This window comes from Pseudochaenichthys georgianus, unplaced genomic scaffold (assembly GCF_902827115.2).
Source record: "Pseudochaenichthys georgianus unplaced genomic scaffold, fPseGeo1.2 scaffold_703_arrow_ctg1, whole genome shotgun sequence".
Lineage (NCBI taxonomy): Eukaryota > Metazoa > Chordata > Actinopteri > Perciformes > Channichthyidae > Pseudochaenichthys > Pseudochaenichthys georgianus.
In genome coordinates, this window is record NW_027263257.1 from 18,882 (window position 1) to 43,264 (window position 24,383).

At 41.8% G+C, this 24,383-nt stretch overlaps 1 protein-coding gene across 2 annotated transcripts; it reads right to left on the reverse strand.

Moving 5' to 3' along the window:
* Nucleotides 1-13,304: 13,304 nt before the first annotated feature.
* LOC117443906 (microfibril-associated glycoprotein 4-like) lies at nucleotides 13,305-22,091 on the reverse strand. Of its 2 annotated transcripts, XM_034079718.2 has the most exons (6): nucleotides 21,837-22,091; nucleotides 20,073-20,228; nucleotides 19,768-19,806; nucleotides 18,424-18,520; nucleotides 18,174-18,341; nucleotides 13,305-13,717 (listed from the first exon to the last, which is right to left on the reverse strand). In XM_034079718.2, exons 1-6 carry the CDS (start codon nucleotides 21,846-21,848, stop codon nucleotides 13,464-13,466), a joined length of 726 nt encoding a protein of 241 aa, XP_033935609.1. In that variant the 5' UTR covers nucleotides 21,849-22,091; the 3' UTR covers nucleotides 13,305-13,463. The 2 variants fall into 2 exon arrangements, with proteins under 2 accessions (XP_033935609.1, XP_033935608.1); XM_034079717.2 differs by lacking the exon at nucleotides 21,837-22,091 and having other exon boundaries at nucleotides 20,073-20,243.
* Nucleotides 22,092-24,383: the final 2,292 nt, after the last annotated feature.

The following is a 24,383-nucleotide window of genomic DNA, read 5'->3' on the forward strand; positions in this document are numbered from 1 at the left end:
CTCAGCCTCATATAAATCTGGACCTAGAAGGGGGGTGTTGGTAATGATAGCAGATAAGTTTAATTTTGAAGTGCAGTTTGAAATTAAAGATAAGGAGGGGAGGTACATTATGGTGGGGGGAAGATTGGAGGGGAGCGAAGTCACCTTTCTGAATGTGTACGCTCCACCTGGAGCAAATTGGTCCTTCTTTAGGCATATTTTGTATCTAATGTTAAGTAAAGCCCAGGGCCTCATGATCTGTGGAGGAGATTTTAATGTCAGATTGAACCCCAAGTTGGACTCTTCCCGTGGTTCCAGTTCCCAAAGTGGCTCACTGTGCAGAAAAATCAACAGTTTAATGGAGGATGCCGGTATAATAGATGTGTGGAGAGAGTTCCACCCCTCAGTTAAAGGTTTTACCTATTTCTCGTCTCCCCACTCTGCATACTCTCGTATTGACTATTTTCTAATGTTTTACAAAGATGTGCATGTGGTTAAATCATGCAGTATAGGAGTAATGGACATGTCAGATCACTGTCCAGTTCAAATGGAAATAGAATACAATTTTAAAAGGCGAGTTACATCATGGAGATTAAACTCATCCATACTGAACGGGAAGATGAAGCAAGAGATGAAAGAGGAAATAGGAAAATATTTGGAAGATAACGATAACGGGGAGGTCTCTCCCATATTCCTGTGGGATGCATGCAAAGCGGTGCTGCGAGGGAAATTAATATCGAAAACAGCTGCAATAAAGAAGGAAAAACAACAGGAACTAATTAATTTAGAAATAAAATTGAAAAGGCTACAAACGGAGCACGAAGCAACATTGGACCCAAATCTTAATAAAGAAATGCAACAGCTAAAAACTCAATTAAACAATATCCTATCACAAGACATAATAAAAAATGTGATGTTTGTAAAACAGAAATATTACGAAGTGGGGGGTAAATCAACCAAATTATTGGCCTATAGATTAAAAAAACAACAAGCTGAGAGAACTATATACAAGATTAGAGATCCCCAGGACAAAGGACTAAAATACAATTTGGATGATATCAGCAGCTGCTTTGATGCATGCTACAAAAAATTGTACACTCAGTCAGAATTAAACAATGATGACCAAGCGGAGACTCTGCTTGCGGGACTGGACCTCCCAACCGTGACAGATAGCCAAAATAAGTCTTTAAAGGCAGCAATTACAGGTGAGGAATTGAGTAGGGCTATTTCTGGGCTCAAAATCAACAAAAGCCCTGGGCCAGATGGATACACAGCTGAATAGTACAAGGCGTTCAAAGAGCCTCTAATTCCAATACTGCTTAGGGCCTTTAATTGGGTGCTCCAGACAGCGGAGACCCCCCCCCCTCCTGGAGAGAAGCGGTAATAACTGTTATCCCCAAGTAGGGAGGAGATGGGCTAGATTGTTCAAATTACCGACCTGTGAGCCTCTTGAACCAAGATTACAAGATTTTTGCTTCAATATTAGCTAAGAGACTTGAGAGAATCCTGCCTGAAATCATTCACGTAGACAGGCTTCATAAAAAATCGGCAAACTCAGGACAACATCAGGCGTACTCTACACATGGTTCACGAGATAAACCAGGAGCAAATTGAAGCAGTTATAATCGGACTGGATGCAGAAAAAGCATTTGACTCCGTTAAATGGTCATTTCTGTACAAAACTCTGCACAAATGTCAGTTTAATAACAATTTCATACAGACAATCAAGGCTCTTTATAACAAACCAACGGCGAGAATAACAATAAATGGCTCCCTTTCAGGACCCATCGAATTGGAGCGTGGTTGCCGCCAGGGATGCCCTATAAGCCCTCTCCTGTTTGCGCTCTTTATAGAGCCTCTGAGCCAAATGATAAGGCAAAATGACCAAATACATGGAGTCTCGCTGGCAGGAGAAAACAAAATAGCGATGTTCGCGGACGACGTCCTTGTCTATATGACGCGCCCGGCTCACTCTCTTCCTGTTTTGCTGCAAACACTGTCAGAGTTTGGAGCAGTATCAGGTTACAAATTAAATTCTCATAAATCCCAGCTCTTAACATTTAATTACAGGACCAGCCAGCAATTCAAAGAAAAATATGCCATTCGGGAGGTCGACAGTCTGAAATACCTGGGTGTGCAGATTCCAAGGGATCTAACCAACCTAACCTGCGAAAATTATGACCCACTGCTTTCTAACATTAGGAAAGATCTAGCTCGGTGGGGCCTGCTGCCCTTTCTGGGCTTGATCCAGCGTGTTGGAATAATTAAAATGAATACTCTTCCAAGGCTACTCTATTTGTTCCAGTCACTGCCAGTGGATATCCCAGACAAAACATTTATAGAATGGGACAAGTGGATTTCGAGATTTCTATGGCAGGGAAAGAAACCAAGAGTTAGGTACAAAACCCTACAGGTTCCCAGAGACAAGGGGGGCCTAGCCCTCCCCTGTCTTAAAACATACTACCAAGCAGCTCAAATTAAACCTTTGATAAACATATGTAACCCCACCTATTCAGCAATATGGAAATCAATTGAGTGTCAATACTCAACCAAGGTCCCACTACAGGCAGTTATTGGCAACAGTGAATTGAGGCACCACCTGGGGGAACAACCCCAACCGTGTCTAGATCTGTCACTGAAAATGTGGTTTAAAGTAGCTAAGATATTTGGGACTGTGGAGCCTTACTCACTGATCAGTTGGGTGGCCTGGCATCCAGGTTTTATTCCAAACACACTTGATGCAAATTTAAAAAAAATGGCAGGCTCAGGGCCTGAATATTTATTTGGATTTATTTGAAAGAAACACACTTAAAAGCTTCCAAAATCTAAGGGATAAATACGGCTTGGCCAGCCAGGACCTCTTCCGATTTTTGCAGCTCAGACATCATGTGAACAAACTGATTAGTAAAGAAGATATATTAAAATCATTATCTGGAACTGGTATATTAAGTGTCTTTATTTCGGCATACAGAGCTGACCAAGGTCACAAGACTATGTCTAAGCTGTATAAGGGCCTCCAGGAGCTAAGTGGGGTGAACACGTCCTATGTAAAGGAAAAATGGGAACGTGAAGGAAACTTTGTCTTATCAAAAGAAGAGTGGGACAACTTAATTGAAAGGCAATGGAAATCAACCAACTCACTAACATGGAGAGAGTTTAACTGGAAACATCTGGTCAGATACTTTATAACACCAGTGCAGACAAGGAAGGGGCAGATGGTGTGCTGGAGAGGCTGTGGATCTGTGAGGGTCAATCACCATCATGTGTTTTGGGAATGCCCAGGGATGGTTCACTATTGGGAATCAATAAGAGATGGCATGGAAAGAGCTTTAAAAATTGAGATTGATCTCTGCTTTCAAGTACTGTACCTGGGTAAGATGCCACAACAGCTTCTTGGCTTCTCAACAATGTACATGTTTAAAATAATGCTAGTCGCCAGTAAGAAAGCCATAACGAAAAAATGGCTAAGCCAAGTACCACCTACTCTAGCAGACTGGTTTAATGTGATGCACGACATTTTTGTGATGGAAAGATTAACATTTGCTCTAAGACTCAAGACAGACACATTTGACAAGTGTTGGAAGGGATGGATCGAGTTTGTCAACCCGTATAGATCAGAATTCAACTAAAAACTATTTGTAATGTAACCCCCTGGTTCTTTGCTACACACAATTGTTTTTTTTGTTATTTTTTTGTGTCTGTCTTTTTATATTCGTTTGTCTGTATGTGTGATTCACATTATTTGCTTTGTATTATTTCAAAAAATGTAAGATGGTCTGTAACTGTCAATGCTTGTTTTGTGCAAATAAAAAAAAAAGATAAAAAAAAAAAGAAAGCTGGGTAAAATTGCTGTGAATATAGGGAGGGTATGTCCATTTCATCCACATTTGACGACCCATTAAAAGTGCATGAAATGTACAGGAGTCTGTCCATAAAAACCCCTTTGGGAAGGGCATCATATCTGAACTCTGTGACCTCCTGCTGGCGTCCTCCTCAGAATCCTCTAACTCTAGACTCAATGCCTGGAAAACTGACTTACAGGAAGATGTAACACTGGAACAGTGGAGCACAGCTTGTAAGGTGGCCCAAACACAGATGGGTAATACGCGTCTAAAGCTTCTGCAATACAAGTGGCTAATGAGAGTGTATATTACACCAGAAAAACTGAATAAATGTAACGCTAATATCCCAGACGCGTGCACCAGATGTGGGGAAGGAAAAGGCACACTGTTTCATTGTCTATGGTTATGTCCAAGAATAAAGGAATTCTGGGAAGAGGTTAGGGTAACAGTACAGAATATTTTAAGCTTAAAGCTGGAACCAAAAATATTCCTACTTGGCCTATATCCGGATGGACATAACATACAACGTTATAAACAAGTTTTTATAGATATATGTTTATTACAAGCAAAAAGAGTGATTGCCTTAACATGGAAAAAGTTAGGCAAACCTAGTATTGCACAGTGGTTTAGGGAATTTTCTTTATGTCTGCTTTTAGAAAAAATCACTTACATTCTTAAAGACAAACAAGAACTGTTCCAGAAGGTCTGGGGATGTTTTATAGAGTACACCAAGAACAACGACCTATCTCAATTTCTGAACGAAACTGGGGCAGGATAATGCGATAGTTCTATAATGTGCTACAATATGGTAAAATGTAAATGACTGTGATATCCTCTGTAGAAATACGGTCCCATTGCTGGAAAACTCGATGATTGCCGATGTATTAGAGTGCCCTTGTGGTACGTACCAATTTAATTTAGTGTTGCTACTTTTCTTTAATGTAAAGTAGTTGTCCTGTGTATATATGTATTGCTTTTGGCTCTATGTCTTCGTCCTTTGTGATTTTTTGTAAACTGAAAATCAATAAAAATATTGAAAAAAAAAAAAGAAATCTCAAAGTTTTGTTTTGAGTATTCAGATGCCATGTGTGAACAAAGTCAAGGATCCTTATGACAAAAAGTTTAAATTAGCTACATATTTTATAGCGATAAATTGTAAATCGGTCAGATGTAACCGCGAAGACGACAGGAGGGCGTGAAGGTAGAACTAAACATTTTCAGTTTTCCTCAAGTAAAAGTAGAAAAGTATTATCAGAATATAGTGAAAGTAAAGACAGTAAAAGTAGTCGTTGTGCAGATTGGTCCATTTCAGAATAATATATCTGATATGTTTTATGATGATTGATCATGAAAGTGTTCTCAAAGCTGGTGAAGGAGCAGCTAGTTTGAAGTACGTTGTATTCTGCAGGGTAGCTGGTGGATTTACTCCAGGTGGAACTAAAGTCTGATTTAACACTTGATTAGATTTCACATCATTCATCCACATCTGTGAAGTAACTAAAGGTATTACATACATGTAGTGGAGGAAAAGTACACCATGTACCTCTGACTTATGTTCACTTCCAACCTAAAAGTACCTCAACAAATAGTAATCAATAATGTATTGAAAAGTTATTTGCTGATTGGTTTTTATATCGGCTCAGCCAGGTTATATGGGAGGCCCAGTCTACGTACACTCTAACAACAAATGCCTTGGCTAAACAAAGAAAATCCAGGCAATAGGTTGCATCGATGGTTATTGAGTTAAGACAACTTCTATTGAAATGTTGTTAAAGCAACAAAGTTATTTGGGTTAGGGGAGAAGGCTTTTCCTCTGCAATCAGAGGTGTTTTCAATTACCACTTACTTAATAATTGGTAGCATAAACACAAGTTTTTAAGTTGATTACTCCGGAAGTTCCAACTTGTTTTACCGTATAATTTAAATGTAATCTTAAATTGTATGTACTTAATTACCACATGTTGAACATGAACACATGTTTTTAAGTTGACAACCATTTATAAATTAAGTTGCTCCAAATAATATTGTATTCAATAGGGTTTTTCTCTTAGCTTTTTCATGTTTTTGCCTTTAAAGAAAGAAATTAATTGATTCCACAACCAAAATATTAGGCAATTCACTTTTTATTTTTGAACTGCAGGTGTTTATTTCAACACATGATGTTTCAAAAGGAGAGACTTCATTTAGTTTGAACATTGCCTGAAGACGGTTGACGTACTTTCCATGGTGTGCACACCTAGACCGGACTTAAAAGACGTTCCTCTGACCAACGCTGACCTCATTTTGTATGTTGATGGGTCTGCCTCTCGCGACCAAGGGGGCACTAATCGGGTGGGTTTTTCTGTTGTTTCAGATTCTGCTGTACTCCGTTCTGGACCGCTTCCATGTCACCTCTCAGCACAGGCAGCAGAGCTCATCGCACTAACTGAAGCCTGCACGTTTGCAGAAGGCAAAACCGTGACTATTTACACTGACTCACGATATGCTTTCGGGGTAGTACACGATTTTGGGGCTATTTCTGTAGACAATTTCTGAAATCTGATGGCAAACCAGTACTTAACCATGTACTGGTTGCAGGCTTACTAGACGCCATTCTGCTCCCATCTGAGGTTGCAGTCTGTAAATGTGCCGCACACGCAAGCAGTACAGACCCAGTTTCCCTAGGAAATGCGTCTGCTGACTCAGCCGCAAAGGCAGCTGCCCTGATTCCTCTCGCACCTCACGCACACTCATTTGTTAAAACCCCTGTCTCCTCCTTCACTGACAAAATGTCATCACTGACTTCCATGCAGCAGCTAGCTACGCCAGTTGAGAAGGCTCAATGGAAGGCTGCTGGGGCTGTTTTTGACCCAACCTCCAGCATCTGGGTGGGTCCAAATTCCAAGACATTTTTTTTCCCTCATTTCGCTAAGTTGACACATGGGTGGGATCATGTGTCAAAAGGAGGGATGTTAGAGTCTATAAATCAGGAGTGGTTCACAAGGGGGTTCACAGTAACAGCTCAAAAGCACTGTGAAGCATGCTAATCTGCATTATGCAAAATTCTGGTAGACCAGTAAAGGTTACAGGACCCGGAGCACATCCACCTCCCACCAGGCCATTTGAGCACCTAATGCTGGATTTCATTGAGCTTAGGCCATCAGAGGGTAAGAAGCACTGTCTGGTGGTGGTCGACATGTGGTCCAAATGGGTTGAAGCTTTCCCAGTAAAAGCACAGACAGCAAATGCTGTGGCAAAGGCACTACTGAGGGAAATCATTCCTAGATGGGGACTACCAGACAAAATTTCTAGTGACAACGGTTCACATTTTGCTAATGAGGCCATTACGCAGATAGGAGAATACATGGGCATGGACGTCAGAAAGCATTGTGCTTATCATCCGCAGAGTGGGGGTGGGGTGGAAAGAGAGAACGGCACAATCAAAAACAAACTAGCAAAATGCTGTGCAGACACAGGTCCGTCATGGACACAAGCTCTGCCCATTGTGCTGATGTACATGAGGATGCGGAAAAGAACACGGAGTCAACTCAGCCCATTTGAAATCCTTTTTGGGGTTCCTCCACAGATTGGACTCAAGGCTCCAGGATGTCCTCTTCCCTCCACAACTTTGTGTGAGGATGCAATGTTGTCATATTGTGTTAACCTATCATCCACTTTAGCCACTGGTCCGCTTCACCGCCTTCAACCCGGCAATTTCGTGCTGATCAAGGATTTCCGGAGAAAGAGCTGGAAATCCAATCATTGGCAAGGTCCCTACCAGGTGCTTCTCGTCACCCAGACAGCGGTCAAGGTCGCCGAGAGAGCTACGTGGGTCCACGCCAGCCACTGCAAGGTCGTAGTCACAGGAAAGGAGAAACGGTAGAAGAAGACGACAACGAGTGACGTGTCCAAGTCACCAATAGAAGCAGACGACAACAAGTGACGTGTCCAAGTCACCAACAGATGACAACAAGTGACGTGTCCAAGTCACCAACGGAAGACGACAACAAGTGACATGTCCTAGTCACCACCAGCACCACACTTGCACTACATACACCAAAACACACTACACACAAGGTGTCACGAGCGAGTGCCAGCTGAGCGGTTCCATATGCTCTCTGGTTCCTCGTTTGTGTTATCGGTGTGCGGAGTCTGACTGTCCGTGTCACGAAATCGACCGAGAGAATACACTCACACACACCATGGAACATTTCCCCCTCGTGATGAGGGCTCGCCTGGAGAGACGACAACGCAACCATGAGCAATGTGAATGCTACTGGAGAGCCTGGACAATCATAGAATGGTTCCTCTGCATACTTGCCATGATAGTTGTGTTAGGACTAGTCCTATATTTTAGGTATCCAGGGTCAGCACACAGCATGTCAGCCAAAATCGAGGTATCTAAGAGGTACATGGGGAAAGCAGGGCGAACCACATTTATTTTATTTTGTTGTCTGTCTGTATGTATCCGGCGCCGACCCGTGTGGCACATTTTACATAGACATCGCGCCCAAAACTCAGACCCCGGAAAAGCGTAAGCAACCTTTGACGCCACTGTTGACATCCATAGGTACATCTACATTTAATCTATACATAGGCGACCATAGCAACATTCATGTGGGTCAGACCAGTAGTGGGATCACCGGTAACGTCTGGTGGCACACTCTGAGATCATTCTTGCAGGCCGCAGGACAAAATGGGTCATGTTATGCATGCACCCTTTTCCCCCAGGACTCATCAGTGTCCGTGCCAGTTCGTCCTCGCTCTCTGACCCAGGTTGAACACCTCTGCGCGTTTATGGCTCTGACAAGGCCCATCAAGGGTGAAGACAGCGTAACCGAGTGGCGTTATGCTAGGCAGCTTCCCCCACCATGCAGTAATCGGTCTAACTCCTCTTTGCGTGCATCCACGCTTGATACCACATACGCAAAGTACCAACCCGTCAGCCATGTGCACCCCAGTCATTTGAGAGGGATGAAACACAGCCTCTGCATCCAGAGAGTTTACCACAAAACGTCTCTTACACCACCTTATTTTTCCCTAGGAACTACTACTGGTTGTACTCGTATCCTACGGAACACATTCAGTTACGGTGCTTACACCGTATTGTCGCATATCCGGTGCTCATGAAAGAATCCTTTCTAACGTAGCATTCCCTGATGTTAAACATATTTCCCTCCAACTAGCGTGGCCCAGTGATGCTGGGTTTAGCGCGCCACAAGATTACGTTTGGTTGTGCGGCGACAAGCTCTATCAAGTTCTGGCTCCCCTCTGGATAGGTACATGCACTCTAGTGGATTTGAATCCAGCAGTCACTGTACTCACGTCCTTAATGCACACGACACATCATTACCCAGAATTCCAACACCCCGACCACCACAAGGTAAAAAGAGATATGACGTCCGCTGGAGCTAAATTCATGGGTGGCCTGTTCCCATGGTGGGGTACAGTAAACAATGCCCATAAAATAGATACTTTACACGTCCGGCTAGAACCTCACTTACGAGACGACGCAAGGCTTCCAGGCATTGCCCCCATTCATAATAGCCTCTAGGAACATGCTCATGCAGCACCAATTCGCTCTTGACCTTTTGTTCGCCTCAAAGGGTGGCCTGTGTCATGTGATCGGTGACTCCTGTTGCACTTACATTCCCGACGCCACCAAGAACATCACTGACACCGTGCTGCATCTCAACGACCTGTTAGCCGACATGAAAGCGGTCATTTTTGGCTTATTAATCAGTTGTACCTGTTTGATTATCCAAATACTGAAGAAGTGCGTTTCCAGCATGGTATCCTCAGCTTTCGTTCAGTATACTGCTATTCCATTACACGACAATCCTTTGCGCCACAGTGAGATAGATCAGCTAGAATCAGAAGAGTCTGATTCCGATTTATCAATATAATCATGTGTGTATCTCCTCTCTTATGCTTACATTATATTGGAGTCTGTCCTCCACAAAAACAGCCAGTTTTCTATGATATATTTGTGATGTGTTTACTTAAACCAGCGATGGAGTGTATTCATTGATGTGTTATATCAGTCTATCCTGTCATTTGTTTTTTTTATTGATCAAGTATGATCAAAAGGGAAGAATGTAGTGGACATTTTTATTATATCCTTATATGCTTAAACCAAATGCTTCTCATAAATGTCATGTGCTGTTTTCTTATTCTTCTTCTCTACTTTGGGTTTATTCCCAAGCCCTTCAAGGCCACTACTGGGAGACTCACACAGTCACACACGAACTTCCCTACTCTGAGAACTGTTATGCTATCTCCCTCTCAAGACCAGGTGTCTAATAGCAATATGTGACTGTGTGAACACAGATTTCTCACATTCCCACTCATTTCCTATATAACCTCTGCTTTTTCATTGTACTACGCACACTCTGGCAGACTATTCTATGCTCTGTCAGACCTGTGTCTATTTTATATCTGTATTATTTATTTGAAGCTTCAAATAAATAACCCAAAAGACAGCTCTGCTCGATTCACCATTTATTTGTTTTGATCACTTTGACTTGTACTCTCCAGCCGTGTTGGGTCCTAGATTTCCATAACAGTACATCAGATTTAAAGGAGATGCCATCCTCCTTGAAGTGGGCAATTCGGCAGAGATAATGCAGACGGCCTTGTAGTCAGCAGGGTCCCCCTCTGGCTGCTGCCCTTAACCGAGGCATCACACCACAGTATCTTCCGTGTGAGAACACAATAAAGCTTTAGACAGTGGAGAGCATGACATAGTTGTGCTGTGTACTCATACTCAACAGTCCAACTTGTTAATATGCTTTAGTAAATATATTAGATGGCTGACTACAACAGTGCGGCTCAAAGCCTCTTGGTGAAGAAGAGAGAGGGCGTTGTCCACGCCCCGTAGCTGTGATATACTGAGCATAGAGCATCTTTTAAACTTCATGTCAATAACCTGCTTAAAAAACTGAGGGTTAGGCTAGGTTTCTTTTTCAGAAACAAGTCCTGTTTCTCGCTTGAGGCCAGGAAAAGGCTAGTCACTGTGACCTTTTTACCTGTGCTGGACTATGGTGATCTGTTGTATATGAATGCACCTGCCAATTACCTGAGCAAATTGGATGCTGCGTATCACAGTGCTCTGAGATTTGTCCCACATTGTAAAGCGCTGACTCATCACTGTACACTGTATACCAAGGCAGGTTTACCATCACTCTCTGTACGGAGGCTCAGTCACTGGTACACGTTTATCTATAAAGCTTTGTTGGGTAAACTCCCGTATTATATCTGCTCTCTGATCACACAGAGTTGCAAGCAGCTATTGTCTGAGGTCACATGATGTAGTCTTGTTAGATGTGCCAAGAGCAAGGACTGTCTTCGGTAAGACAGCTTTTATGTGCGCAGCTCCACTTGCTGGAACAATCTTCAGCAAGAATTGAAACTGAGCAATCTCATTCCTCTGCATGTCTTTAAAGCTAGGCAAAATGAAATGCTTGCTGATTAGAGATGTTAAGATTCACCGATTCGCATCGGTGCACCGGCATAAACGTTCACGATGCGAGTGCACCGGTTGAAAGAGTGCACATCGGCTACAGTTTGGGTTGAACTCGCGATGCATCGATTGCGTAGCGTCTTTGCATCGGTAAAACACCGATTCAAAATCCCCTCATCTTGTCAAAGCTCAGCAGAGACGATCTTTGATATTTGCTTCGCCACTACGGAGGCCGAGAGTCTCAGTTATCAACACACACGGAAGTTGAGGAGAAAGAGAAACACAGCGCACCGAAAAATACCTACAAATCAAACGTTTGGCAATACTTCGGATTGTTCAAGAAAGACGGTGTAATAGTCCTTTATGCTCTATAGCTGACCGCAGGTCATGGAGAGTAATAAGGTATCCGTAGACCTTTGTGTGAGGTATCTTTATTACTTAACAGGTCTACAGCCATGATACATAGATCCGTCCAGAAGCGGGCTTGCATACACACAGTATCACTCCGCAGCCGCACGCCATCAGTAACGTCCTGATGGTATATGTGCGCGGCACTATATACTACAGACGGTCAACTTGAAAAATCGCTCGCAAATTGTTAACGATGCCGAGCCACTTTAAAGTACACACGTAGTACGAGGAACTTAGCGACGCACATAAAGAGGCGACATGGGGTCTGCGGCTGAAAAGAGAAACCTGAAAGTTAGACTATGAGTTAAATCACTCAGTGAGGCGTTCTGTCAGAGAGAGTGGTGTTTAGTTTACAGCAGCCTGTGACGGCCAATAATAATTTAAATGTCTTCCTCACTGTAAGCAGTTATGAAATACCTGTTTGTGAAAGGTTATTTGTATTCTTTATTGTTCCTATAGAACCCACTGCTTTCTGCTCACTGGTGAGTCAGCCTATGAATGAGTGTTCAGCACATCAGTCAGCAGCTGTATGGGCATTGCACTATGCTAGCTGTTATTTGCACATTGTTAATCATGAGCAATGCATCCTTACATTGTTTAACTGTGAGGTGTTATACAATTGTACTGTAGCTACTCTGGAGAGCTTTTAAAGGTACAAAAATAAACGGCATGATGGGATGTGCAGTACCAAATATGTAAAGCACTTTTTTGTTAATGTATGATTTGCTGCATATAAGGAATAAAACAAAAATCCTCTGTCGTACCAAATTGAAGTATCATTATTTTTGCATCGAGTTGAATTGCATCGTATCGCACCGAATCGCATAATGTTAAATCAAATCGTATCGAACTGTATCGCCACAGGGGTGAATCGTATCGTATCGCATTGCCTGGTGTTTCAAATGTATCGTTAATATATCGTATCCTGGCAACGTATCGAGATGCGCATCGCATCGGCCTCAGTGGTGGAGATGCACATCCCTATTGCTGATACAATGGGCACTTGTAAATGTCTATAACTATGTATCCTGTAAATATAATGTATAATGTCCTTTATTGTTTTATGTTTCATGTGGAACCTATATGCTGCAGGTCTCCCTTGAAAAAGAGATCTATGATCTCAATGGGACCAATCTGAATAAATAAAGGTTTGAAATGAAAATGAAATGAAATAGACACGGCCTGGAGTGAGCTATTGCTTAAGTATACTTTATGAAAACTACTTTATTTAAACTAAATAACTTTTAGGTATTTCTGCAATATATAAAAAATGTTGTGAACATTTATACATTTATTTAACATTTAAGAGATGTTTTATAATAAGATTTACATGCAATAAAATTATGTATATTTGATGTGTTTTTACATAGAATTCAATGTCATTTAACATTCAAGACAATTAAACAATGGAATGATCCTTTAAACATTTCTCATTAAACCAATTTACAGAATAAAACCTTTATTTATTCTTAATAAAAGTAATTTACTGTATTTTTATGGTAATTACATTTAATATAGAAAAACAAGAAAGGTCTGTGAAATAATACAGTGAATTTCTGTGAAAAACGTGTTGAAAGTGTGAGGACCCAGACAGAAGGACCCAGGAGACAAAGTGAAGACATCACATCAGCTTCATTGTTTTCATTTATTGTCAGCGTGAAGCAAATAGTGATTCAGTTTGACTTTAAAACGTAGACATTATCCCACTGCGTGGATCTGTTTCCATCTTAAAGTGATGAGTGATTACATGTGATCGATACCAGCTGAGGACACGTTGCTGTCCTGCAGAACTACTGCACAGGACGGACCTTCATGCTGATGGATTTCAGGGAGTAGTTGTGACCCTTCCAAGTGTACCAGTTCACTCCTATAGCAAAAATAGTGTGATCAGCCCCCCAAAGATATACCCCGTTCGGATTTGCGTGGTGACAATGGTTGTACCAGAACCCCCCCAGGTAGGTTCTGGCACAGTTAGAAGGCGAAGAGTCCTGGTCTTTGTCGAAGGTGGAGAACTTCTGTCCGTTATGATGACTCATGGAGTCTCCTGCAGAAACACAACAAGTGTATAATCAGAATATTATAATGCAACTAACACAGGGATGAAGTATCTCTGTGTTGGTCCCTGAAGGCAGTAACATTAGGCTATGAAGGAAGTACAGCACGGTCCCTTTGGGTAATGTTCTCTTTGTCAATCAGTCATTAGCCTAAGGACAGCCCAGATCATTCATTGTTAAAGAGATAGGAAGGGATACCTCCAGCTGTGTGATATACACAGTGGCGTTTTTATATGTACAAAAGTGGTGGGGCACAAAGAACTCAGATGTCTAGAAGCTTCTGCAGTGAGGTTCATGGCTGCTGAGACTCTGACTCTTCAGGTTTACAAATATTATATTTTGACCTAAATCAAAATATAATATCATTTTCAAAAGCCTCTTTAGTCTGATGCTTCAATTAATTTTAAACAGACAGAAGGATACCCAAACAATGTAATGTTATCATTTAAATATTGAATTGTTCTCTCTTAGTAAGATCCCATTTTCAATAACATGGTGGTCTCACCTCGACTTGAAGATGAAGTCCATTTGCCTATCCTTCTGGACAAACATCTCTATTACCTTTTGTAAAAGTCCTCCTTATCTTCCTGTAGTTTAAAAAGTCTATCATAAATCTAATCTAATCGATAGATTTATGATTCGAAAATTATAAAAGTAGGGTAGACATGTGGATATTATCCGGCTGAACACGTGCATTTATCTAACAGGTTTGTTTCCCACAGATCTTACTTTGAGCTATTTTCTAAAATCCTATGGAGAAATCTCGTTGCTTTCTGTCGAGGGAAGCCATGCACAGCTTACTTCCTGGTTTTAGGACGCCTCACTGCAGCTCTCTCGTCTCCTCTTCACACACCACACTTTTCGCGGCACACGTACTTACAGCCAATCAGCTCTGAATTATGTGAGATGGCGTATGGTGGGGATGGCAGCTCTATGCCCCTATGGTCATTATTTTGTTGCCACACACATTAAATAGGAAAATACTCTGAGCATGCGCAGTGTAGTTTTTACAGTCACCGTTCACTTAGACAGGGAGAGGGAGGGGCAGGATCGGGTTTTGTCCCACATGGCTCTAAACAGCTCAACAGGCACACACTGTAGACACTAATGAGAAGAACACAGACTAAAACAGCAATGAGACGAATCAGATGATTAAACATGATCTTAAAATATATTTAATATATTTTTTAATTTATTTTTTGCATTTTTTTGGTAATCATTATTTTTAATACTTTCTGCTCACACTAGGTGGGGCTGTTCCCCACCTGCCCCTAATGACCAGTCGCCACTGGATATACCAACCCAGTCTCACAAAAAAAAACGGTCCACCACGTAGGACGTAGTATTTCTACGATAACGCCTCTGAAATTGTAAGATCCCTACGTTTTTTTTCACCATTCATTCCAATGGCTGGCGTCTATGTCACGTGATCTTCACATTTCTCCCTGCAGAAAAAAAAAACATGGCCGAACTTCATTTTATTCTCGGTGTAAAATGCCTATTTTAAGGTTAGTTTGGCCATTAAAATGCCCTTTGATATGAGTTGTTATTTCAGATTATGTGTGCAGTGGATGTACATGATCTTTAGTTTGCTAGTTATTATGAAGATTACTTCAGAAAATGGTGTCTATACAACGTTTTCATTGTTACCAAGGTGGTTGCTAGGGACGCTGCTATCGATATTATTTCTGTTATGTTGTGTAACTGTTTAATGGTGTTATCTTTATTGCTACCCCCTTCCCCGTCAATGTATAGTGTTGGTCCACAGCGCAAACGTATTAGTTTAACAAAATCCGCATCTAAAATGGTGCAGAAACGTTATTTTCCCCTGTACAATTCCAGTCTCACATCTCACAGCACATCGTCATTAACAAATACCGGAAACAGACCGAAAACACTTTATTCCGAGTGTACTTGCTTTTCTCTTTGAAAGTCATCACATACCGGCATTGTAATACACGGTTCGGCTGCATTAAATATTACATATCTGCCGTAGTTCTGTATTTATAGAGCCCTGATGAGAAGACAAACATGAGGAACTGAAAACGTGACGTGGATCATAAATATATCAGCCATTAAACAACATCTTACATTTCTTTTCACACAATGCGTCTCCTTGCAGTATCAACACTAATTCGGCGGACTTTTATATTTGATCCAATCGGTAGATAGGCTGTATTTACACCATAAAGGTGCACAGCTGATATAAAGGGACACCTGGTGGTTAAAGCACGTTATTGAATTTCATTATTTTTATTATTAGATATTAATAGAATCCCTATAAAGTATGTTCATTACTCGTTATTCTCTACTAATAGTTAAGTAAAGACTGTATATAATGACTATTTTGCACATCCCTTTCAAGATTTCAAGATTTTCTAAGGTTTATTGACATATCATATAGGCCTACACAACTGTGGTGTAGTTCTGCACTGAATGAAAAACTTGGGTCGCAGGTTCCTCAATAGTGCATTACAAGACATCTATCAATATTTGTGCATACCTCCAGCAATGTTAACTATGTTGAAGCACTTATTTTAACTGATATTATACATATGTATTATACTCTTATAAGATGTATGTAGATAGTATAAGAAATGTGCAGAATATGACAATTTAATGGTGGAGGTACACATATTGAAAGATGTCTTGTGATGCACTGTTGAGGAACCTGTGACCAAAGTATTTCATCTCCACCCTTGTCAGGTATTGAACAATCAATAAATAAAGAACACAGAATTATTAAATATAAAACACAGAATTTGTGTGATTATACTAAATGATTTACAAATAAACACCACTGCATATTTACAACTATACACATGCTGATGTAACGCAAATGTTTCCAACTTGGGATCAATAAAGTATATCGTGTGCCTCTGAACCTTGACAAGTGCATGTTTCAGGCTCATCAATGAACAACAGGGGTCACAGACATAAGACCAGCTGTTAAATAAAGCTCTTCTGACCTTAGCTGTTGTGTGGGTATTAATGCTGCCCATTATGGGCACAAGCAATTTTCACCCATTTATTAATTATATGTTTTAAATTTGAGTGTTTCCTGTCCCCTAAACCTCCAGGGATGTACACAGTTTAATACTGGCAATTTCTTATTATGGGAAATATGAAAACGTCTTTTAAAACTACAACTCCCAGTAGAGACGTGCCATAGAGAACATGTTGCGAAACAGAATAGCCAGCATGTGTAGTTCTGGGGACGGGGTGGGGGAGGGGGGGACGCGGTGGACCCGTTCAAATCCAGTTTTGGACAGTCTGCCGTGGTTCCATCCCATTTCAAGTGCTGTTCGACGCTCTGCACACTCTCCAATCACAGAGCTTGAGGACTATCACGGGGTTTGTCAAGCGAAGCGGAGAGAATACTTACTTCCGGGTGTAATATTCTGTAAAGCAAATGAGCTGCTCCGACCCTCGGTCCTGACGGACTCCAACTTGTGTTTATTAATCAAACAAATAAATAAACACAAGGATAATGATGTGTTATTGTTGAGTAAATGGAGAATTGCACAGGGGAAAATAACGTATCTATTGTGGTGATTGACATTATTCACCCACGGATCTATGGGTTAGGGTATTGTTCTGCATGGACATTTTAGTGAGCCGGACTTCCTGTCTCCGCCGGTCTTCGCTTCCGGGGCATGAAGTTGTTTACATGTGTTTTGAGATGCTAAATAAAAGTCTAGCTTGTACCTTTGATAGCCCGCCTCCGACTCCCGTCTCTCGGCACCACACTATGCCACCATTTTAGATGTGGATTTTGTTAAACTAATACGTTTGCACTGTGGACCAACACTATACACTGACCGGGAAGGGGGTAGCAATAAAGATAACACCATTTTACCCAACATAACAGAAATAATATCGATAGCAGCGTCCCTAGCAACCACCTTGGTAACAATGAAAACGTTGTATAGACACCATTTCTTGAAGTAATCTTCGTAATAACTAGCAAACTAAAGATCATGTACATCCACTGCACACATAATCTGAAATAACAACTCATATTTCTCGCATCAAATGACATCAAAGGGCATTTTAATCGCCAAACTAACCTTTAAATAGGCATTTTACACCGAGAATAAAACGAATGTTGGCCATGTTTTTTTTTTCTGCAGGGAGAAATGTGAAAATCACGTGACATAGACGACAGCCATTGGAATGAATGGTGACAAAAAACGTAGGCATTTTACAATTTCAGAGGCGTTATCGTAGAAATACTACGTCCTACGTTGTGGACCAACGTAATTATTACACGTTTTTTTATGAGACTGGGTTGGATATACAGAAGAACGTCATGGGCATATAGCCACAGCTCCTGATCTGCTGTCGTTACCCCCTTATCTCTCTCTGATGTCTGAAGCCAGTCCTACGTGTGAGAGCGTCTCCTGAACATCAGAAAGACATCAAGCACGTCCTGCTGTTCCTCACCTGCCCCTCGATCAGTGAATCCAGAAACATGCAAAGTGAACCCGGAGGCCTCGGGGTCCACGGAGAACGAGGAGTACCGAGAGAACACTTTGACGCCTTCAAAGTCCTCCATGTCCACCAGCAGCTCGTACTTCTTCCTCAGAGTCAGGTGGGAGAGAGTCTCCAGACCTGCAGACAAACAGACACCATGACCGCTAGGAAACCGAGAGTTTGATCAAGTCAGGACCTCCGGTTCGTCTTCATCTCTCACCGAGCCAGTATTCTCCGACGGCATTACCAAAGCCCGTCTTGTACTGATCCCAGGGCCGGTAGAAGTTCACGGAGCCGTCCAGCCTCCTCTGGAACACCTGGGGGAAATACTAAATCTCTCAGCAAATATAATGGACCATGGAAAAAGAGCATAACAGAGTCTAACCAGCCTCTACGGGGAACAGGAGCCACCAGTAGATCTAAGGTGGAGCCTCTGGTTTCTCACTGCCATTCACCGAATGCATCCAGGAGCTAACCTGACTAGCATGGTTTAGCTAACACACTTCAAGTGTCCCTCTCTAGATAGATTTATCAAACTGTAGATTTTAAAGATTGGACTAAATACTTTACTTGTTTTATCCTGCACAAAGATACTGTACGTATTGTTGAGATCTTCATATTAGGTTGAATAATTAAAACGAAAGTTAGTTATAATCAAATATAGTCAATTATATTCGTGTATAACCCACAATGCAAATGTTTCATATTTTATGATTTTCAATATTTACAGTATAAACAAAGTGGTTTGTTAAGTTGAGTGTGAGGCCTGTAATGGTTTATGGGTGTCACTGATAAGAGGAGAGACAGTTTCTTCCCTCTCCCCTCACAGCAGTACACAGGGAGGGGGGCTCCTGACTTAAGGAGAAATACACTGAGGCCCAACAAGGTGGTTATGTCATAGCCGAGAATAATATTTTGCAAGTCCTGCAGAGGTCATGTCCTTTTTACACAAACATGGGAAGGTGTGTCTTATGCCATAGCCATAGAATATGTCTGGTCATGTCCAGTCCTGTACATCAGAGGCCATGCCCAGTTTCACATTGGACATGATCACAGCACGATAGGTTTAGTATGATTATAATGTGGTAACGAGAGAAGGTAAAAACCCTGTATTAGTTTGGACCTAATTCTCTTCAAATAAACTGATCCCACCTTTTGGACTGGGACAACAAGACACCTGTGCTCTCCTCTCCTGCTTCAAAGGTGAGACTGCACCCTGCCACACTCACACTCAGGCAGGAACACACCTCATCACTGATATCAGAATCCTTCGGGATCCCTTCAACACACTCAGAGAGTCGTCTGAACTGAAGCAGCAGTTCATTGAACCTGGTTCTTCAGGAGTCAGTAGAGGTGAGATCTTGCTGACGTTGGTGGATCTGAGCCGAGCAGTAAACTTACACAGACTCAATAACTTCGGTCAGGTCAGTTAGTAGGTCAGAGTCATTTGTAATAAATTATCAGTTCCTCCCGACTCTAACAGTATATTTCATCTCTGCTGTCTGACCGGGTTCAGTTCACAGATAACTGGGGCCAGGTTTAGCTTTGGAGTTCAGGTACTCACCGTCCACCGTCCTTCCAGTGAGTCCATGTCACAGTACACCTACACACACACACACACACACACACACACACACACACACACACACACACACACACACACACACACACACACACACACACACACACACACACACACACACACACACACGCACACGCACACGCACGCGCACACACACACACACACACACACACACACACACACACACACACACACACACACACACACACACACACACGCTCATTAGCACATCCTATCCATTTGATCAGTGAGATATAGCGTTGTATGAAGTCTCTCGGAGGATGTACCTGGACGGCAGAGGTGGATCCGATGGGGTAGATGGTGTAAACTCCACTCGGTCGGGTGTTGTCGTTGTTGTAGATGTCGCTGCAGTCCAATGGGAGGACGAGAGACGTGCCGCTGTCCAATAGCAGAGCCAGGAGGACGAGGACGACTGAGACCAGCTGGACAGAGGACATGTTGAGTCAAAAATTGATTTCTGAGACAAATAACTGAATTCTGACTTTGATCTCAGAACTAAAAAACCCCACTGATGGTCGGATCTAAAACAAAATGCTCTAATCCTCTTCCACACAGGTGAGGTAACAACGTACATTTTATCCTCATATGTAATCACACCATATGAAGAATATTATAATTTATAAAACGGACAAGTCAAATCAAGCAATCTGATTGGTTCTTAGCCGTGATATACTGAGCGTATACCACGGGTAGAATTGTAAGTTACTTTTCACATCAAGTCAGTATCCCTCCGCGTCTGAGAAAAACAGTATACCGTTGGGCTGAAAAGCAAACTGCCTGCAGTTTGCTTTTCATACTGGAACAAGAAAGCAGCGGAGAAGTAACGGGGCAGAAACCCTCCTTTTTACGCAGCGGTCCAGACATAGACATCAAACGGCAAAACATACAGTGGGCAGTTACTTTGGCATTAGGGCAGGGATATCTAGATACTTTCCATGGTTTGACATAATGAGTTGTGCTACTTTTAAAGCAAGTAACGATGTTTTCAAATCTGTAATCAAAGAGGTCCGCAAAAACACTATCGGCCAATCAGATTGCTTGATTTGACTTGTCAGTTTTATAAATATATTTACATTTCTTCCGTTACGGAACAAACTTACAAAGCAATGGCATAAGATGGAAACATTTAAGATTAACTTGGACCTCCGGGGGGGTCTTACTATGGAAGAGTGGATTGAGGAGTGCCTATCTCCAGAAAGCACCTAAACGACGACATGCAGAGCGACGTGAAGAGCAGGTAGACCAACTGAAAAAGTAGCACCATTCAAAAGCTTTCTGATGCGGGTCTTGAAACAAAGCAGAGAAATTATGACCGTTAGTGGCCACAGGTGCGAAAGCTCTCTCTCGAGCTACTGTAAGCCGAATCTCGGGGACCGGAGAAAGTGGAGCAATATTCTCACCACGCCGAGCAACAGCCAGAACAACCTCAACAAGTGACCACGTAAGCCATGCTACTGATGCTGGACAGGTTTTCAGTGGGTGCACAATAAACGGCAACATACAAATGAATGTAAATAAATAGCCAAATAATGGATCAACGCTCTCTGTCTAATATGTTCGCTAGCTGTTAGTGTTGTTGCATAGCAACCACGTCGCACTATGTTTCGCGCAGAAGGCAACGGAGGGACTATTTTATTTTGAACATCATTATTTACGAATAAAAACTATTTAAATTAGAGTGTGTATTTTTTTCCCATATTGCCACACTTGGTAACCGTTTGATAAGGGGGGTTGTCGTGAGCTATTGCTTAAATATATAGCAAGTATACAGAAGAGGACCAGGGCCACATCTAAAACAATATTTTCACATCGGACCAAAAGTGATATCTCTTTTTTCAGACTTTAATCTCAGAACAAGAAAATGAATCCACTTTTTGTCAGATATAAAAAAAGATATCACAATTATCCTCTTCGATACAATGAATACAAGGTTATAAAGCAAGTTCATCAACAACTGTACCTTAGGTCATTTAGCTGAAAGCAGGACTTTGAATCATAACAGAGTAGTTGAAATGTGAAATGGTCCTCACCTTCATGGTCATGTTTCTGCTGCAGTGATCTGAAGGAGGTCTCCCGCAGTGTGTCCACTCTGCCTTCCTGTCTTCTTTATGTTGAACACATCACTGAGCAGCTGCTGTTTCTCACCGATGAACTCCGGCCCAGAGGACGATGCCCTGACGTCATCACCCTCGCACATTGGTCATATGTTTACAGAAAACGATATGTATGTGTCTGCGATCAGGAGTCGCAGCACCGCCCGACCCGTCCTGCACCACGGAGCCCTTTCTTAAACCATGCTAGATGTGTGTGTGCATAAAGCTGAGCTCTGCTCATGATATCACTGAACGTGGTTGTGATCAAATTGTTTACCGTGAGATCTACTGCATACTTTTGGCCATAATCTCGCAGCCCTACAAATGAGCTGAGGTTTCCACACACACACTTTCAACTACTCTAAAACGCCCGACCATTACAAAGCACGTTTTGTGTATGTATAAATCATTTTAGATGGAAACTAATTCAAGTTTAATGATGCTACCCACCCCGAACCTCCACCCCACATATCACATGCCATGTATTCAAGGTTATTAAATAACATCTTTTCTTTTTTTTAAAAGTATAATTTCACCACTCATCACGTTCGCAAACTGTGAAAACAGAAGTTATTTTTAAATATTAGTCTTAGAGTATATAATGTATGTAAGATTTAGAATTTTTAGATTTGAAGAAAAAAGTAATACAATTCTTTTTCGTATTCTTTTTCTCGACCAAATGAATTGCCTCTTTGAGGGCCTTATGAAGCTGAACAGACGGAGAATTGTTGACACTTGTCGGGTCAGGTGTAAATATATTTCTATCCGGGGTTTCATAATTGGCGAACACAAAATGGCTCTATAGCGCCCCCTAACAAGCAGCGTTTGGTTGTGCTTTCACCTACAAGTCTGAAACTCGGTAGAGATATGTAGCATGACGGGACGCACAAAAAGGTCAGCGCGAGGCATATCGTAAACTCTCGGAAGACGGACATCTTTTTTTGAATCTTCAACTTTTGCGCAGAAACTATTAACTCATACAGTTTTAATCCGATTGACTCCATTTTCAGCCAGTACCATCAGAGGACTTGGCGAAAAACAAAACGTACCTATTAGTTTTCGGCGATATCGATATGATCTTGCCGTGGAGTGGCGCTGAATAAATATCTCACGCCAAGAAACAGGAAGTCGCTGTCACTCGACCGTGTAGACTCGTAACATTACCAGATCTCCCATGGTTGATCAGAGTCTCGCCCTGAAGACAGCTGCATGACCAAAGTCACTCATCTACATAGCGCCCCCTGCTGGGACCAGGAAGTAACAACTTTTGGAATCAACGCTATAACTCGCCTCTACATGGTCAAAAGCTTTCAAAACATCACACAATCTGATCAGGACCATGCCCTGCATACATCGATAGCTGTTTTCAGTCACAGGTCATTTTGTTGAAGTTCTATGGATTTCTGAAATGTTGATTGTAGGCAGTGTTAAGATTTGGAGACTTGGACCGCATGGAAAGCACACAGAGGGTTGAAATGTCAGTTCTTAACAGGAGACTACATGTAGATGAGCTACGGTGAATGTTGTGCTCATAGGTGACTTGAATTTCTATGCATTTCTGAAAGATTGTGTTCTCTCTCTTGCTGCATTCACTTGATTTGTGATCATTTCTGTTTGTGAACACACTGTAAAAAGTCTGGCAGCTGTGCTTCCAAACAATTACCACCAAATTACAGTGAAATACCCTAATTACAATAATGTGAAAAAAACGTAAATTCACAGTAAATATAATGTATTTCCTTTACAGAGAAACACTGTTATTTCACAGGTTTCTTCCCTTATTTATTACGGACATCATTTAGAGTTAAGCATTTTCCTAAATTATTCATTTCAAACGCCTTCAATATATTAACGCACTAAAAACTCAGCAGAGAGACCCTGTTATTTCACAGAAGACCAAACGGCTTCAATAAAGTGCTAACACTTGCTCAAGGTTGTAAAATAACAGTTTTATTTTGGAAGCAAGTGCTGTAAACAGCTCAAACAGATTCCATCATTTCAAACTTTAGCTCGCACCTTAAATGAAACACAACTTTGAATATGTAAACTACTGTGTGTGTGTGTGTGTGTGTGTGTGTGTGTGTGTGTGTGTGTGTGTGTGTGTGTGTGTGTGTGTGTGTGTGTGTGTGTGTGTGTGTGCGTGCGTGCGCGTGCGTGTGTGTGTGTGTGTGTGTGTGTGTGTGTGTGTGTGTGTGTGTGTGTGTGTGTGTGTGTGTGTGTGTGTGTGTGTGTGTGTGTGTGTGTGTGTGTGTGTGTGTGTGTGTGTGTGTGTGTGTGTGTGTGTGTGTGTGTGTGTGTCAAAACATACCACACCACTAAAGTTCAATGACAAGTTGGCAGTAATCAGCTGGATCCTTGGGGTGGAACAACACACAGAAAGGACACTATGACTCACTGGAAAGTCCTTAGAAGCAGGATGACCATTGCTTTCAACAAACTTAATTTAAATAGTCTGTACCGATATTTGCCACTATTACACATTTG